This window comes from Elephas maximus, chromosome 25, assembly GCF_024166365.1.
Source record: "Elephas maximus indicus isolate mEleMax1 chromosome 25, mEleMax1 primary haplotype, whole genome shotgun sequence".
Classification (NCBI taxonomy): Eukaryota; Metazoa; Chordata; class Mammalia; order Proboscidea; family Elephantidae; genus Elephas; species Elephas maximus.
The window spans coordinates 42,529,594-42,546,940 of NC_064843.1; the positions used below are offsets into that span (position 1 = coordinate 42,529,594).

Below are 17,347 nucleotides of genomic sequence, written 5' to 3' on the forward strand. Positions count from 1 at the left end.
GTGGAATTTTTCTGGTTGTTGGTTTGCAGTGATTTCTTTTTCACCTGTGAGTAAAGGGAGCGGTAGCAGGAGGAAGGAAGGTTTTCCTCCTTTGCGAAAGCCTCATAGTTAGTGGACTCTGGGTTGTAACTGATAGGGAAGGGAGAAAACCTCTCTATTTTCAGAACCCCGTAAAAGTCCCCTTTGGAACATATTTGAAACCCATTCGGGATGTTAGCAGGTTGTATGGTAATCTGAGGCGAGGGTGCAAAGTGAACTTTATACCTTAGGAATGGATTCTTAGGCTGTTGGAGTTTCTTGTTTTATGCACCAGTTCTGTCCTTGAAAGGAGTCCCTGGGTGGCACAGTGGTTAACGTGCGCACCTGCTAACCGAAAGTCTGGCAGTTCAAGTCTAGGTCTGTCGATCTACTTGTTATCGGCCATTGAAAACCCTACGAAATACATTTCTACCCTGACACATGGGGTTCTCATGAGTCAGAATCGACTTGACGGCAAACACTACCACTATCTATCTTTGAAAACTGTATGAAAATTAAATGCATAACAAAGCTTTTTTGTTCATTAGGAGTGTTTAATGAACCACAACAAAGTATGTTTTAAATATTGAGTTTACCCTGTTGCTTTCTAAACACGAATCAGATTTTCTCACGCTGTATTGAGTTTGCTTGTTGATGCTACACTTTCTTTATACCTAACTTGGGTTTGTGAAATTATATATGAATTCAGTCATCTAAATGTACCAACCAGGCTAAGAGTTATTAGGAACGGTTAGCACATCAGGACACCTCAGGATAACACGAATTGTGGGAAGGGTAAAAGGAGAAATCAGTTTTCTGACATACAGTGCAAAAAAGCTACTTGGAACATGATTTGGCTCAGAAATTGAATTAAAATGTTGGCAGTTTGAGATTCATGATTCAAGAAGTCAACATCGAATTCATCTTGGCATGGAAGGCAAGACTCGATGAAATCGGGACAGTGATGAACACTTGAGGGAGTAGGGTGTGGTCAGTAGAGAGAAGACTTAGTATCCTCCCCTAGGAAACCCTGGTGGCGTAGTGGCTAAGTGCTACTGCTGCTAACCAAAGGGTCGGCAGTTCGAATCCACCAGGCGCTCCTTGGAAATCCTATGGGGCAGTTCTCCTTTGTCCTGCAGGGTCGCTATGAGTCAGAATTGACTCGACGGCACTGGTTTTGGTTTTTTTGCCAGCCATTTTTTCAATGACTTAATATTCTCACTTAGGGATTAATTAAGGATTGAGATGAAGTTACCTATTTATCGTCTCTGGGGTGGATCAGAATAATTTGAGTGTATGTATAATCATATGGAGCCTTGGTGGCAGTGGTTAAGAATTGGGCCACTAACCAAAAGATGGACAGCTCGAATCCACCAGCCGTTTCTTGGCGTTCCGGTAGGACAGTTGTGCTCTGTTCTGTAGGGTCACTATGAGTCAGAATTGAGTTGATGGCAACGGGCATAATCATTTGGGAATTGAGTCAGACATAAGGGGGAGAACCTGCAGGGCTGAACTTAGCTGTAAACAGAAACAGGTGCTTTAGGGGTTGAGGCATCTTTATACTTGTTAGGTATATTGGGTAAGCATTCAAACAGCTTAGAAGTTCGTAGAGTGAACTGTGGAAGTTCCTTTTACCATCTCTCCAGAGTTACCACTGTTAAAGAGTATGTATCTTTTAATACTTTTCTATGCATGACTGTATGACACATATATGTGCGTATAAACACGGTTTTAAAAAAATTGGCAAATTGGATTGTATTTTATAAAATGTTTCTCACCTTGCTTTTTTGACTAACATGTCTTTCCTACTTGGGTACATAGAGATCCTCTTCATTTCATAATTGTACAGTGTTCCATAATATGAGCAGTACTTTAATCATTCCTTTATTATGTAAATAGAATTAAATTGATAAAAATGGTTTAAATTTTGATACTGCTAAAATGCCCTCCTTTCCCCAAGAGACTGTAAACAGTTTAAATAGCAAAACTCTTATCGTCTAATTGGATATTGAAGCCTTTGGCTTCAAGTCATTACGTAAGAAAGTATAGCTGTTTTGCTACTGCCCATAGCATTGAAGATGGTCTTTTGGAAGGCAGATGTCAGAATCATTGTGGCTCCCCCCGTGTGTCACCGTCACTTGGATCTCTTGGAGTCTGCTTTCTGATAGGGGTGCGACTCAGCTAGGCATCTGCCTGGTTTCCCCAGTAGCAGCTGGTCAGTTGATAAAAGCTCACTTGGTTTTGGGGGGTACATCTCTGCAGCTGCTGCCGTGGTTTATATGTAGAGTGTGTGTATTTGAGTTTGTGGGAGTAGCAGTCTCGTCAGTCTGTCCTATGGTCATTGTCCCCACAATTGTTCTGTAAAACACACAAATACTGCACATCCATATGTACTTTTTTGGTCTGTTTAATGTAGAGGGGAATGCCTTGTTAAATGGAATTTTTGTTTGTTAAAAAGTCTGAATACATTCTTATTTCATTACAGATAGGTGATCTTCAGCTTCGAAAACTTGATGAACTAGACTGCTTAATAAAAGGGATTTTATATATTGACTCAGTTGGATTCAATGGACGGTCACAGTGCTATTACTTTGAAAATCCTGCTGATTCTGAAAAATGTCAGAAGTTACCGTTTGATTTGAAGAATCCATACCCTCTGCTTCTGGTGAACATTGGCTCAGGGGTTAGCATCTTAGCAGTATATTCCAAAGATAATTACAAGCGGGTCACAGGTACCAGGTAAGTCTCTTATAAAAAGGTCATTGTTTATTGTTCGTATCATAATGGGTTAAAACTTGAGTTGTCAGGTATTGATATAACTACGTCTTCAAGAATCTCTGAAACTTAGGTGAAAGGTTTAATTTTTTCTGAGATTATGCGAACAAATGTTTCCCTTTAAATATTCTTATTTCATGACCTACTTTAACCTCTGCTGCTCAAGATTTCATTACCGTAGTTGTTTCAGAAACTATCTCATTAGCAGGCTCATTGAGCTTATAGTCCTTGCCCTTAGGTAGGTCATGATATGTATTTACAGAGCAACTACAGCTACTAGGTAGTATCTATGAGGAGAAGGCAAAGCAGAGTCCCAGCCTTGAAACTTACACAGATTTTATATATGTATACACCTATATAATACATATGTATAGCCAAGGAGTGGTATGAGATCTCGAAATTGAGGTACTGATAAATAGACAAATGATTGGGGAAGGGTAATATGGAAGCAGGAGAAGGGAGAAGGTGAGAATGAATAAGTTTTGGTTCAAGGATTAGAGGCCATGAGGAAAAATGAACTGGGGGATGGGATAAACATTTTCGAACAGGAGTGAATTACAAAACAAGAGGAATGACTTTGGGGGAGACAACACATTAATGAGGGGTTATGGTAAGGTAGAAGGGCTGATGAGCCAGGGTAAGAAGGTGATTGGATGCCAGTGACTTAGGGCATGAGCTTGGAGAGAGTAAGGGAGGAGGTGACAACATGACCCCAGGTGTAATGGACCAGTCACATTTGAGGCTCCTCACATTCGGTAGATACTTGACTGCAGTGGGCACAAGGGCCAGGAGTCGGGCCCTACGTTTTGCCACTTTGCTTGTTGGCTTGCATAAATATGTGTTTGTCTTCAAGCACCTTCTTACTGCCTTTTTACAGACTTCCTACAGGTGGCATCGGTATGATTTGGTTGGTATATGAACATGGTGTTGGGGTTCATAAATGTTGCCTTCCTATTTCACTGATTGGCCTTTTTTTTTTTTTTTAATGTTATAATATTGCATTTTTATTTTAATCCCAGTCTTGGAGGAGGAACCTTCTTTGGTCTCTGCTGTCTTCTTACTGGCTGTACCACTTTCGAAGAAGCTCTTGAGATGGCATCTCGTGGAGATAGCACTAAAGTGGATAAACTAGTGCGAGACATTTATGGAGGAGACTATGAGAGATTTGGACTGCCAGGCTGGGCTGTGGCTTCGAGGTAAGGGAGTGTGTATGTTCTAGAATATAATAAGCTTTGAGGTGAGTGTATGCTCTAGAATTTACAGGAATAAAATATTAAATATTGAGCATATCTTTTTTTTATATATATATTTAGCAGCTTTGTTGCATTAATTCACATACTGTAAAACCCACTGCTGTTGAATTGGTTCCGACTCATCGTGACCCTATAGGACAGGGCAGAACTGCTGCCCCATGGGATTTCCAAGGAGCAGCTGATGGATTCAAGCTGCGGACGGACCTTTTGGTTAGCAACTGAGCTCTTAACCACTTTGCCACCAGGGCACCATACTGTAAAGGTCACCTATTTAAAGCAGGGCTTCGAACTAGTTCATTCTGGTTCGAACCCCTGCAGAGAATCTGCATTTCCGCCCAGATATACTGAACCACAATCTACAGTTTAACAAGATCCCTGCGTGATTTTTATCTATGATAAATTTTGAGACCCACTGCCCTACTAGTGGTTCTCAGAATTGGTCCCTAATGAGCAGCATTAGCATTGCATGGGAACTTGTTAGAAAGGCAGATTCTCAGTAGGGATTTGAACCAGCACGAACCTGTTCAAAGCCCTGGTTTAAAGTGTATAATTTAGTGGTTTCTAGTGTATTTATTCAGTATTCTTCGATGGTGCCTAACAACAACGGTATATTTATGGAGTACCTGGGTGGTGCAAGTGGTTAATATGCTTGGCTTGTAACTGAAAGGGTGGCTCAGGTATACCACTCGTGCCTCAGAAGAAAGGCCTGTGATCTACTTTTGAGAAACCAGCCATTGAAAACCCTGTGGAGCACAGTTCTCCTCTCACACATGTGGGGTCACCGTGAGTTGGAATCAACTTGATGGCAACTGGTTGTGTATTTTCAGATTTGTGCAGCCATCACCATAATCCGGTTTAGAGTGTTTTCATCATCCCAGAAAGAAACCTGTACCTGTTAGCTGTCACCGCCCGGCCCCGTCACTGTTAGTCCCTGGCAAACACTAAGCTGCTTTCTGTCTCTCTAGATTTGCCTGTCCTGGGCATGTCATATAAATGGTACCATACGATACGTGGTCTTCCGTGACTGGCTTCTTTCACTTAGCATAATGTTTTCAAAGTTCATCCATGTTGTAGCATGAATCAATACTTTATTGCTTTTTATTGTTAAATAATATTCCATTGGATGAATGTGGCGCGTTTTATTTATCCATTTATCAGTTGATGGACATTAGGGCTCTTTCTACTTTTTGGTTATTATGCATACTGTTGCGAGTATTGATGTACAGCTCTTTATCTGGGTATATGCTTTCATTTCTCTTGGATGTATATCTAGCGGTGGAATTACTAGGTAATATGGTAACCCTTTGCTTAACCTTCTGAGGAACTGGCAGACTTTTCCAAAGTGGCTATACCATTTTATAATCCCATCAGCAGTGTATGTTTCAGTTTCTCCACATCCTTGTCAACAGTCGTTTTTGTTGGTCTTTTCAGTTTTAGCCATCTTAATGGGCGTGAAGTTGTATCTTATGAATTTTCAATTGCACTTCCCTATAGGGTAGCTAACTCTGTGGGGCAGTTCTACTCTGCCCTATAGAGTTGCTATGAGTTGGAATAGGCTTGGTGGCAGCGGGTTTGGTTTTTGGTTTTATAGGGTAGTTATGGTGTGAATCGATTTGATGGTTTTTGGGATTAATGACTAATGAGAAGGAGCCCTGGTGGCACAGTGCTTGGCTGCCAACTGAAAGATTGGCAGTTCAAACCCACCAGCTGCTCTCATAAAGATAAGAGCCTTGGAAACCCAATGGGGTAGTTCTGCTCTGTCCTATAGGGTTGCTATGAGTTGGAATTGATTTGATGGCACTGGATTAATGACTAATGAAAATGAGCATCTTCCTTTATTTTTCTTTCTTTTTTTATTGTGCTTTAAGTGAAAGTTTATAATTCAAGTCAGTTTCTCATACAAAAACTTATACACACATTGTTATATAACCCTAGTTGCTCTACCTATAATGTCACAGCACACTCCTCCTCTCCACCCAGTATTTCCCGTAACCCTTCAACCAGCTCCTATCCCCCTCTGCCTTCTCATCTCAGAAAATGAGCATCTTTTAATGTGCTCGTTGGCCATTTGTGTATCTTCTTTGGAGGAATGTCTGTTCAGATCCTATGCTCTTTTTTTAACTGGGTTATTTGTCTTTTTATCATCGAGTTGTAGGAGTTCTTTACGTGTTGTGGATACAAGTCCCTTACCAGATACAAATTTTGTGAATATTTTCTCCAGTTCTATTAGTTTTCTTTTCAGTTACTTGATAATGTCCTTTGATGCACAGAAGTATTTAATTTTGATGAAGTCCATTTATCTAGCTTCTCTTTTATTGCTTGTGCTTTTGGTGTCTTACATAAGAAATCGTTGCCTAACCCAAGAGCACAAAGATTGACTTCTTTGTTTTACTGTAAGAGATTTTATAGTTTTAGCTCTATGACCCATTTTTAGTTAATTTTTGTGTATCGTGTAAGATAGGAGTCCAAATTCATTCTTAGTTTTTGTATATGGTGTGAGATAGGGGTCCAAATTCATTCTTTCAAGTGTTTAGGTATATAGTTATTTCAGCACCATTTGTTGAAAAAATGTTTCCCCCCCCACTGAATTGTCTTGGATCCTTTTTGGGAAGTCATTTGACCATGAGTACGTGGGTTTTTTTCTGGATTCTGAATTCTGTTCCATTGATCTATGTCTGTTCTTATGCCAGTACCACGCTGTCTTGATTATTGTAGCTTTGTAGTATGTTTTGAAATTGAAAGTATGAGTCCTCCAATTTTTCTTCTTTTTCAAAATTGTTTTGGCTATTCTGGGTTCCCGGAGTTGCCACATAAACTTTAGGATCGGCTTGTCAATGTCTGCAAAAAAGGCAGTTGGAATTTTGGTAGGGATTGTGTTGCATCTTTAAGTAATTTGGAGAGTATTGCCACCTTAACAATATTAAGTTTTCTGGTCCAAGAACGTGGATGCCTTTCTATTTATTTAGTTCTTTACTGTCTTTAAACAGTTTTGTCATTTTCAGTGTATAGGTGTATTTCATTTGTTAAATATATTAAGCATTTTATTCTCTTTGTTGCTATTGTAAATGGACTTTTTTTTTTTTTAATTTCATTTTGGATTACTCTTAAGTTTCGTTTTAGATTGCCCATTGCTGGTGTATAGAAAGTTAATTTTTTTTTTTTGGGAGGGACATCTGATGGGCATCTAAAAGAGAAGTATTGACATAGCGTTGATGCCTCTGATTTGAGAGGTAGAAAGATAAAAAATTGGTTCTAGTTCTAGCTCTGCCACTAGCCAGCTGTGTGATCCTAGGAAGGTCAGTGAACCTCTCTGAACTTTAGTTTATCTTTGCAGGGGTGGTGGAGAGAATTGGAATGGCTCATGGCTTATAAACACAAATTGATTTTTATATGTATTGGGGCACATGGTTTTTAATAATAGAAAAGGCACTTGTGTATCCATGTTTGTTTACTAATTTTAAGCACTTAGTAAATGCTGCAAGGGGCCCTGTTGGCACGATGGCTGAGCACTCAGCTGCTAACCAAAGGTTGGCTGTTTGAACCCACCAGCCGCTCTGCGAGAGAAAAGACATGGCGGTCTGCTCCCGTAAAGATTTTAGGCCGAGAAACCCTCTAGGGTGGTTCTGCTCTGCCCTGTGGGCTAGCAGTGAGTTGGAGTTGGCTTGATGGCACACGGCAGCGACAGTAAATGTTGTAGGTTTCATTTTCCATTTGCAGCTTTCACGCATTTATAATCATTTCCTTTTCGGATTGGGTGAGCTTGTGTTGCTGGCCATGGTTGTTGTTAATGTAGCAGTTCTGCTGGCAAGCACTTGAAGTATTTTACCTTCCATGGAATTCTGAAACTTTTTAAGTTGCTCCCTCTGGGACTCAGCTGTCCATGCTTTGCTTTGCTGTGTTAAAGCAATTTACCAGATGTGAATGTGACCCCCTGAGTGGAACAGCTGTGTAGTTGGGGATGAATTAAAGGTGTCCTCCTGGAACTGACCCTGGTTCCATAGGGAGCAATGGTGCCTCACGGTGGATCTGGTACCGAACATGCGAATTTCTGGTACCAAAGCTAGACTTCAGTAGCAACCACAGGGAAAGCCATCTGCTTATTCAGAACACTTGCGGGCGCTATTCGAAGCTGCATCTCTCCTTGAGCAGAAGCTCTGTTGTTTTGTCATGAAAAGTTTGAAGTCTGAACAGTGTTGCCTGGAAGTCGGTTTTATCTTAGCGAAGTAACATTCAAGTTCTCTTGGGCTGTGTTGCCTTTGCTTTAGCAATGAGGAATCTTCTTTTTCCCACTACAGCTTTGGAAACATGATGAGCAAGGAGAAGCGAGAGGCTGTCAGTAAAGAGGACCTTGCCAGAGCAACTTTGATCACCATCACCAACAACATTGGCTCAATAGCACGAATGTGTGCCCTTAATGAAGTAAGGGGACGTGGATTTCTTTGGTTGCTCTGAGGAAAATGCAGAACTTACTAAGTGGGCCCCAGCTTGTGTATTATGTCTGTCTTCTCAAAACGGTACCTAAATGTTCTATGGAGTAGAGTTTGTTTCAGTGCAAAGTTAAAGTCTTCAAATGAGATTAACCTTAATTGCCTTTTTCTTTCTTCCTAAAGATGAACACTGCTACTGTCTAGAAGTAAAATTTTATCTTTTGAGGAAAAAGTATAGGAAGGTAGCCAACGTCCCAGATAATGGGGCCTGTTGGGTGGTGATGGTGGGGCCTGTTGGGTGGCAGTGGTGGGGCCTGTTGGGTGGTGATGGTGGGTCTGTTGGGTGGCGACGACAGGTAATGATGCTGAATCTAGATGCATGCTCATCGTTGAGCTCTAGTCTCTGGGACGGAATCCAGAGGACGTCATTGAAGCTGGGAGAAGACTTGGCGGGCAGAGGAGTGCCCACCGTGGTTCCACCTCCAGCTCTGCTGAGCTGCATCTTGGTACTTTCAGCTTCTTTACAGTGCTGCCTTGTAGCATTCAGGTCAAGCAGCATTGTACAGGGCTATGAAAGAACCAAGAATGAGCCGCCCTTGGGGAAGGGGGACCTAAGATGCAGTTGGTGGAGCTTTGTAGCTTATCCCTATTTATAAATTCTCATTTAAAACGAATTCTTTTAAGTAGATAACATAGGCATGTGGCTTAAAGAAAAGAAACCTTAAAAGGTACAAAAGGGATTGTTTTGTTTTTAATTAAAATGTGTCAGCATCAATTAAGAACATGTTTTCATTCAAATATCTGAGCACTACTTTTACCTTTATTGTGTGTTCCCTTTCCCATGCTTATGTATTTTAAGATATTTTAGTTGGTGTACCTACCATTTTATATTTTTAACGTAAATTTCACGTTGCAGTTCTTTTTATGTCGTTACTCACCTAGTGCTAGACATTTGGCTGCTTGCCTATGATAACTCCGTAGTTTTACCAGTTTCAAGCGTGAAGCTGTTCTTTGGTAGACATTTTATTCTTGATACAGGTGTACCGGGGAGTGAGATTTCTGGTCTAAGGAATGTGACCATGCTAATGACTCGATATGTAGTGTTGTGATGCTTTGCAGGAGGGCTGTGCTGGTTTAGATCGTCTTTAGCAGTGGACGACTGGAACAGTTGACCAGTGTTGAGGGTAGAATTTGTTATTTTGCCAACTTGATAGGTATAAAATTTTGCTTCTTTGATCACTAGTGAGGCTGATTTTTTCTTCTACCTATTAAGTTTCTTAAGGAGCCCAGGTTGCTCAGTGGTGAAGCGCTCAGCTGCTAACCAAAAGGTTGGTGGTTTGAACCCACCAGCCACTGTGCAGGAGAAAGATTTGGCCGCCTGCTACTGTAAAGGATTACAGCCTTGGAAACCAGTGGGGCAGTTATACTCTGTCCTGTAGGGTTGCTGTGAGTCGGAATTGAGTCGATGGCAGCGGGTTTGGTTTATGTCTCTTACATAATTTGCCTATTCATGCCACCTTCCTTCTTTTGAATTGGGGTTTCTTATTGTTGTTACTAATCAGTATAAAACTTTATCTAATAGTAGTTATGGCCTGTCATATATAATACAAATATTTTTCCTGCTCATTTTCTCCTGTGACACTTGCTGGCACGCTTTGAAATGGGGCCAGAGTTGTCTGGGGATGTACGCACATGATGCTCTGTTTGGGGGAAGCTTTTATGAGAGCAGAAATACAGATGAAAACTAACTGCCTTTTCTTGATGTGCCTAGAATATTAACCAGGTGGTATTTGTTGGAAATTTCTTGAGAATTAATACGATTGCCATGCGACTTTTGGCGTATGCTCTGGATTACTGGTCCAAGGGGCAGTTGAAAGCTCTCTTTTCAGAACATGAGGTAAGTTGACTTATATCATGTGCTGTGTTATGTATACAGGGGTATGCAATTCATGCTGCGTTGAAGGAAAGGTGAAGTGGGCTACTGCATTTCATTTTTATTTTTCTGATTGTATGATACGGGTTTTAAAAAAAATTTTATTGTGCTTTAGTGGAAGTTTAAAAATCAAGTCAGTCTCTCATACAAAATCTTATACACACCTTGTTATGTACTCCTAGTTGCCCTCCCCCTAATGGGACAGCACACTCCTTCTCTCCACCCTGTATTCCTGTGTCCATTCGGCTAGGTTCTGTCCCCCTCTGCCTTCTCATCTCCCCTCCAGGCAGGAGCTGCCCACATAGTCTCATGTGTCTACTTAAGCCAAGAAGCTCACTCCTCACCAGTATCATTTTCTATCTTATAGTCCAGTCCAGTCCGTGTCTGAAGAGGTGGCTTTGGGAATGGTTCCAGTTTTGGGCTAACAGCAGGTTTGGGGACTGTGACCTCTGGAGTCCTTCTAAGTCTCAGTCAGACCATTAAGTCTGTTCTTCTTATGAGAATTTGGGGTCTGCATCCCACTGCTTTCCTGCTTCCTCAGGGGTTCTCTGTTGTGTTCCCTGTCAGGATAGTCATCGGCTGTAGCCAGGCACCATCTCGTTCTTCTGGTCTCAGACTGATGTAGTCTCTGATTTATGTGGCCCTTTCTGTCTCTTGGGGTCATAATTACCTTTTGTCTTTGGTGTTCTTCATTCCCCTTTGCTCTAGGTGGGTTGAGACCAATTGGTGCCTCTTAGGTGACCACTTGCTGGTGTTTAAGATCATGATAAGGGGGTTAATTTTGATTGTAATGTTCCAAAGTTATTTCTTATCTGATTTAATGTGAGGTAACTTGTGAGCTTAAGCAGTCTTAAAGAAAAAAATCTTAGCGAACCTTCAGCTGTAGTTCTGATACTGTATTCTTTTCTACCTCATTCTTTATAATTTCTCCATTTGCACTTACTCTTTGGGTTTGGTTTCTTCATTTTTTGATGTCAGTTTTTATGTATTGATGTAGTTCATGTGCCATTTATTTAAGATATTGTGTATCCTAAAAACAGATCAGTAAAAGAATTCCAAGAATGGAACCGCATGGCATAAGAACTTAACATGTAGACAGAAACAACAAAATGGAAAATCATCATCAAATTACTCGACTTGATTTTCTTTCTTGGAAAGAACGCTTTTATTTTTTCTGTTTGGGGAAAAAATAGAACCCAAACAATGGAAGGGGCTTTCTTTCCTATCCCCTTGCCTTCCCTGGTTGTTGGGCAGTTGAACTGTTTCAAGTTCTGGAGTATTTTAGACAGTATTGTCATGAACATTTTTCAGAATTGTGTGTGCATATTTAACAGTGTTTATATGAATTGACAGAAATCAATAGAGTGTTACAAATAGAGATTATCTTTTCCTTTAAGTTGCTAAAGTTTATAGTTTAAACTCCAAAGTACAAAAACCACAGTGAGATACCACTTCACTCCCACTAGGATGGCTAAGATTTAGGAAAAAAAGGAAAATAGCAGTTGTTGGCCAGGATGTGGAGAAGTCTTAACTCTTACCCACTGCCGGCAGGAATGGAAAATGGTACAGCCTCTGTGGGAAACGGCGTGGTGAGTCCTCAAAAAGGTGAAAAGAGAGCTACCATATGGCCCATCAATCCCACTCGTAGGTATATACCCAAGAGGCCTGGAAGCAGCAATGCTAACACACACATGTACACCAGTGTTCATTGCAGCACAATTCATAATAGTTTAAAGGTGGAAACAGCACAGATGCCTTTCAACAGCTGAATGGGAAGTAAAATGTGATACGTACACACAATGGAATAATATTACTCTGCCATGAAGAAAAGGAAGTGCTGATAACACACACCACAGGGGTAAGCCTTGAAAACATGCTGAGTAAAGTAAGCCAATCACAAAAAGACAAATATTGTATGATCTTACTAGTATGAAATACTTAGAATAGACAAATATATAAAGGATCAGAGTTGTGCAGTGGTTACCAGGGGTGGGAAGGAAGGGGAAAGAGGGGAATCTTAGTTTACCTACTACTGAGTTTCAGTTTATGGGATGGAAAATACTGCAGCAGATGTTGGTGGTGATTGCACAACATGATTGATGGAATTGGTTTCATCGAATTGTACATGTGAAGATGTTGACTTGGCAAATGTGTGTTACCTGTATTTTACAACAATTAAAAAGAAAAAATCCAAAGTACACAAATCTCCCATATCAGAAAGCTTGAGTTTTAAGTCAGCTAACTTTTTTTTTTTTACTTCCAACGTTCTTATATTAATCAGGTGGTACCAAAGTCTTACGATTCTCATGGTTCATAATCTTTCTTTGGAAAAATTTTACTTTCTTTTTTGTTGTTGAGAATACACACAGCAAGACATATACTGGTCAACAGTTTCTGCATGTACAGTTCAGTGACACTGGTCACATTCTTCGAGCTGTGCTGCCTTCTCACCCTCCTTTTCTAAGCTGTTCCTTCCCCATTAACATAAACCCGGTTGACCCCTAAGGGTCCTGTCCAGTCTTTGGAGCTGCTGTTGTCAGTTTGCGTGATCTTTCTATAAAACACATCTTCCTCTTTGCGATCTTTGACCTATTTTATTTTGCTTTATATTAGAATAAAAAGAACCCCTGTTCCATAATCTTATTTTGAATATAATTGTTATAACTTAGTGTAACTTTCATTCTGTTAATTTCTACCTCTTGTTGAACCTTTTCCTAGCAGAACATGGAGGTTAGTTTCTTAGGTTCCCTCCCCTTTTTTTCACTTATATCTTCATATGATAATAGCTATAAACCATTTGTGAAATTCTGTGTTTACACTTTTTCTTCCCCACTGGCTTCATTTTCCCCTTGGTTCCTGTTGCTGACCCATTTGTTTTGTATTTCCATTTGCATTCCGGCCTCTGACTCTAGTGTTCTCTCTGTGTTTATGGAACTTGGATCGTTGTAGGTTGAGTCTTAGAATCTTCTCTTGTCTTCACAGTGAAGTCAGCTTAACATTGTTGTGAAAGCTTTGTATGGATTTTTCTCAGGCCTTTCTTCTATCCTTTACTGTTCTTATCTTAGCACTTAGTAGCTTTTAATAGCCTACCTCTATCTTTTACTTGATAAATAGGTTCTAGGTCTTCAGTGGAATTCAATATAATGGTTAACTTTTTTTCTCTCTCTTTTATTCTAAAAGAAAGCACAGACATAGAAAAACCACATAAAATATGTAGCTAAATAAAAATGAACAGGCTTAAGCTGTATGCTCCAGCTGTGATGGGAGCATTGCTGGGTCTTGCCCAGCTGTGTCACTCCTGCACTCTCTGGCCTCCTGTCATAACACAGATTGGTGTGGCCATGAAGTAGTGGCAGACAGGGCAGGCTTCAGCCTCTGTTGTTTGGTCACGTTTCTTGGGGAAGCTTTTCTTGAAAGAAACTAAATCCAGAAAACCAAACCTGTTGCCATCAAGCCGATCCTGACTCATAACAACCCTATAGGACAGAGTAGAACTGCCCCATAGGGCTTCCAGGGAGCGGCTGGTGGATCAAACTGCCGACATTTTGGTTAGCAGCCGAGTGTTTTAGCCACTGTGCCACCAGGGCTCCGATATTTATGATATTTGAGAGACTTGTAGTACAGTCTACTCTAAACTCACAGGCAAGTCTCAGGGTCTTGCCACAGTCTTTCTCAGGTCCTCTCTTAGTACTTCCGTACCGCATCTTGTGCTTTGGAGACCTCGATGGATTCCGTATCGTATTCTTTTCTGAGTCCTGCTCTCATTCACTTTTGTTTCGTTTTTGGCTTATCTGTCTTGGTTCTTGGTTGTATCTGACCTTGGTGACTGACTTCTGGAGATGGTATATCATTTGTCCTCCTTCAGCTGCTGCTTCGTCTCATGCCTATTCCCTCCCTTCAGGAGCTTCTGCTGCTCCTTAGACTTCCCCTTTGGCTTATCCTCCTCCTGCCTCAGTGTCCCCACCTCTGCTACCTCCCTCTGTGCTTCTGTGCCATTGCTGCTCTGGCCTCCACCCTGGCTCCAGAGCCTAAATGTCCAGTGACCAGCTGGGAGCACTAAACTTTCCACAACCTGTATGGGACACACCCTTCTTTACATCTCTTGCTCCTGTGTCCCTGTTCTCAGGGATAGTGTTACCGGCTGCTTGGGAAGGACCTAAACCTCCCTCCTTCTGTCATCTCCCTCTTCAGGTGAGTCTTGAATTCACTCTACCCCCAGCCCGGTCAGGCCCTCACCCTCTGTGACTTGTCCCCATTGGCTTCTCTCGCTTCACTGGACTTCATGCCCAATCTCACCTTCATTCCTTAGTTATTTGGAAAAGTTCCTGGTCTCTGCTGGTTTTCGTGTCCTCATCCCCTAGGACACAGCCCAGGTACCATCGCTCTTAGCGCCTGTAGCTCCTGTTGTTTCCCTGTGTGGGCTCTGGCTTTTGTTTTTTATCACAGTGGTATGACATGCCCCCAGAGTGTCGAATCCAACCCCTGTTCCCACCCTGGGAGTTCCCCGTGCCTCCCTGCTTCTAGGCTGGCCTTGCAGGACTCAGGAATTAGGCATTGTTGGCTTTAGTACTTGTATGGAAACTAAGTCTGAGGAAAATTGGTCTTATTATTATTATTATTATTTTTAGGGTTATTTTGGAGCAGTTGGAGCACTCCTCGAGCTATTGAAGATCCCCTGATCATTACCTTCCTGGAACCTTTCGTAATGGCATCTGTGGACTTCTGTTTTTTTTAAAGACATTCAGTTTTATGATTGTGTATTACCTGAATCAAAGCAAGAAAGGACAAGTGGATTTTTCTAAGTCATCAAGATAAATCCTTAAAAATTTCAGTCTAAACTAAAAAAAAAAAAAGTGGACCATGTCCACAGCAGTGAGGATTTGCTGATTTCAGTTTCTCCTCAGTGTGGCACAGTTAAACCTGCTGTGTAATCTCTGTCTCAGCACCACTCACTGGAGACACCAGGCAAGAGCTCTTCTGTGTTCAGCTGACTGTGGCTTTGTGTCCTGTGTGAGCTTGCTAAATGTAAGGCAAGCTGCCGTGTGCTGTAACCGAATCACAATTTTGTCAATATGGCCTTGGAGATCATCTGTGCATCACTCTGGTTTGTGTTCAGTCTTTGTGTGAAAGTATTGAAAAACATGTTTTATTCCAAGGTTCTGCAGATTTAATTGGTCAGGTTATCTCTACCTGAAACTTGACGGTTAAGCAGTATTTGGAAGGGCAGTTCCAGATTACATTGTAAATCCCGGGAAAGTTCAGTTCGCAAAGACAGCGCTTCTCCCCTGGGCGGAAATGGAGAGTGGGGGGTGGGGGGGCAGTGCTGCTGATCTCCTGTGAGAGAGCAACTAGCAGAAAAAGCACAAGCTGGAAGTCTGAGATGAAAGACAAAAAGGGCCGCTGGAAATGATCTTTTCGGGGGACTGCAGAGAATCTGGTGATTCTTTCAGACTGAGTAGAAAACTTGGATTTGAGATGGCCAGCGAGTGAGTCAGTGATGGGGAGCAGATTGGGTGTTCTTCAGGGCACTCGGCCTTAGTTTCCTCTGCCCTTTTCTCCCACTGTCCTGGGCCTTCAGTCCTGGGCCTTCAGTCCTTGCTGACAGTACCTGGCAGGCTGGTTCTGTTGGACCGAGCATGGAGTATGCCCGTGCTAGGCTCAGAACTGGAGAAGGTGATAAATTTCGAGATGGAGTCTTGGTGTAGGGATTTCCTTTGAATCTTTTCTTATGCTGTATAAAATAATTTAAAATTCTTCTTGGAGATAATGTAACTTCCATGTATTAGTTGGTGCCTGCATTGCTGTTGTAGGCAAGGAGGGGCCTGGATAAACCAGCCTTTGAACTAGAAGGAAAACCCCAAGGCTCTGCTCTGCAGCCTCCTTGCTCCCCTCACTTGAATCCGAGTGTGCACGGGTGGGCCCAGTGCTGGGCCCTGTGGTGAGGCAGGGGTTGGGGTTGGCTGCGGGACTAGGGAAAAAGGCCCAGAGGGATGGGAAGAGCACAGGAGGGCAGGACTGGGTCCCTCCGGGAGAAGGTAGAGGGGTGGGTTCCTAGGCTGGGCATGTGTGGCACCTCTGTCTGGGTCCTGAGTTCTGATGTATACAAGGCTCACATGTGGGCTATGTGGGGCAGCAGAGGAGTGAACCCACTGCCGGGGGTTGGGGGTGAAGAGCCACCCTCTCGAGGTTGCCTTCTTGGGTGTGCATAGTGGAGGGCAGCTGTTCTGTGGGTTGTGAGTGCTGTCGAGGTGGGGCCTCACAGGGGCTGCAGAGCTGGAACGAGGCCACAGGAATGGGAATTGGGTCCCTTGGGTAGTGACTGATGGCTCCCCTTCTGCTGCTGCCCTTCAGCTCCCTGGGGCTAGGCCTGAGCCGCTTCAGACCCAGCAGTCCTGTGGCCCTCCCTCTACTACTTCCAGCTGAGCTCCCAGTGGCCCCGGTTCTTTCCCCCAGGACCACCAAGGACGTTACCACTGCCCACTCGTCCCATTTCTGTGCTCTAGTTCCTTGTGCCCCAGGATGAGCAGATGACACCTCTGCTTCCAGAGAAGATAACTGGAGTGAGTGGGGAGCTTGCTCGCTCAGACCTGTCTCTCCAAGGCACTAATGCTGTGGGTCCTGCTGCCTCTTCCCATGCTTACGGATGTGCCTGGTGCTTTACATGGGTCATCTCATTCAACCCTCAACAGTCCTACAGGATAGATGCTGTTAGTCCCACAGTTTAACAGAAGGAAACCGAAGCCCAGTTTCCATCTGCAAATGGGCAGAGATGGACTCAAACCGAGGACCGTCTGACCTCAGAGCTTTGGTTCTGAGTCTCCCCGACAACACCTTAACCACCCCTTCTGTGTTACGTTCACCTTCTTTCTCCACTGGACCCACTGCTTCCTCCTCTTGAAAAGCTGTCTCTGTTTCCTCACTTCCAACTTTGCTCAAGCAAC

At 42.5% G+C, this 17,347-nt stretch overlaps 1 protein-coding gene across 1 annotated transcript in view; it reads left to right on the forward strand.

Moving 5' to 3' along the window:
- Positions 1 to 15,502, forward strand: part of PANK2 (pantothenate kinase 2) — a 31,594-nt gene extending 16,092 nt beyond the window's left edge. The window contains exons 4-8 of the mRNA XM_049869911.1: positions 2,504 to 2,757; positions 3,813 to 3,989; positions 8,342 to 8,465; positions 10,245 to 10,370; positions 15,035 to 15,502. Of these exons, the coding sequence (XP_049725868.1) occupies positions 2,504 to 2,757; positions 3,813 to 3,989; positions 8,342 to 8,465; positions 10,245 to 10,370; positions 15,035 to 15,085 (732 nt within the window). The 3' untranslated portion in view covers positions 15,086 to 15,502. The remainder of the gene's footprint in view (positions 1 to 2,503; positions 2,758 to 3,812; positions 3,990 to 8,341; positions 8,466 to 10,244; positions 10,371 to 15,034) is intronic.
- The last annotated feature ends 1,845 nt before the right edge of the window (positions 15,503 to 17,347 follow it).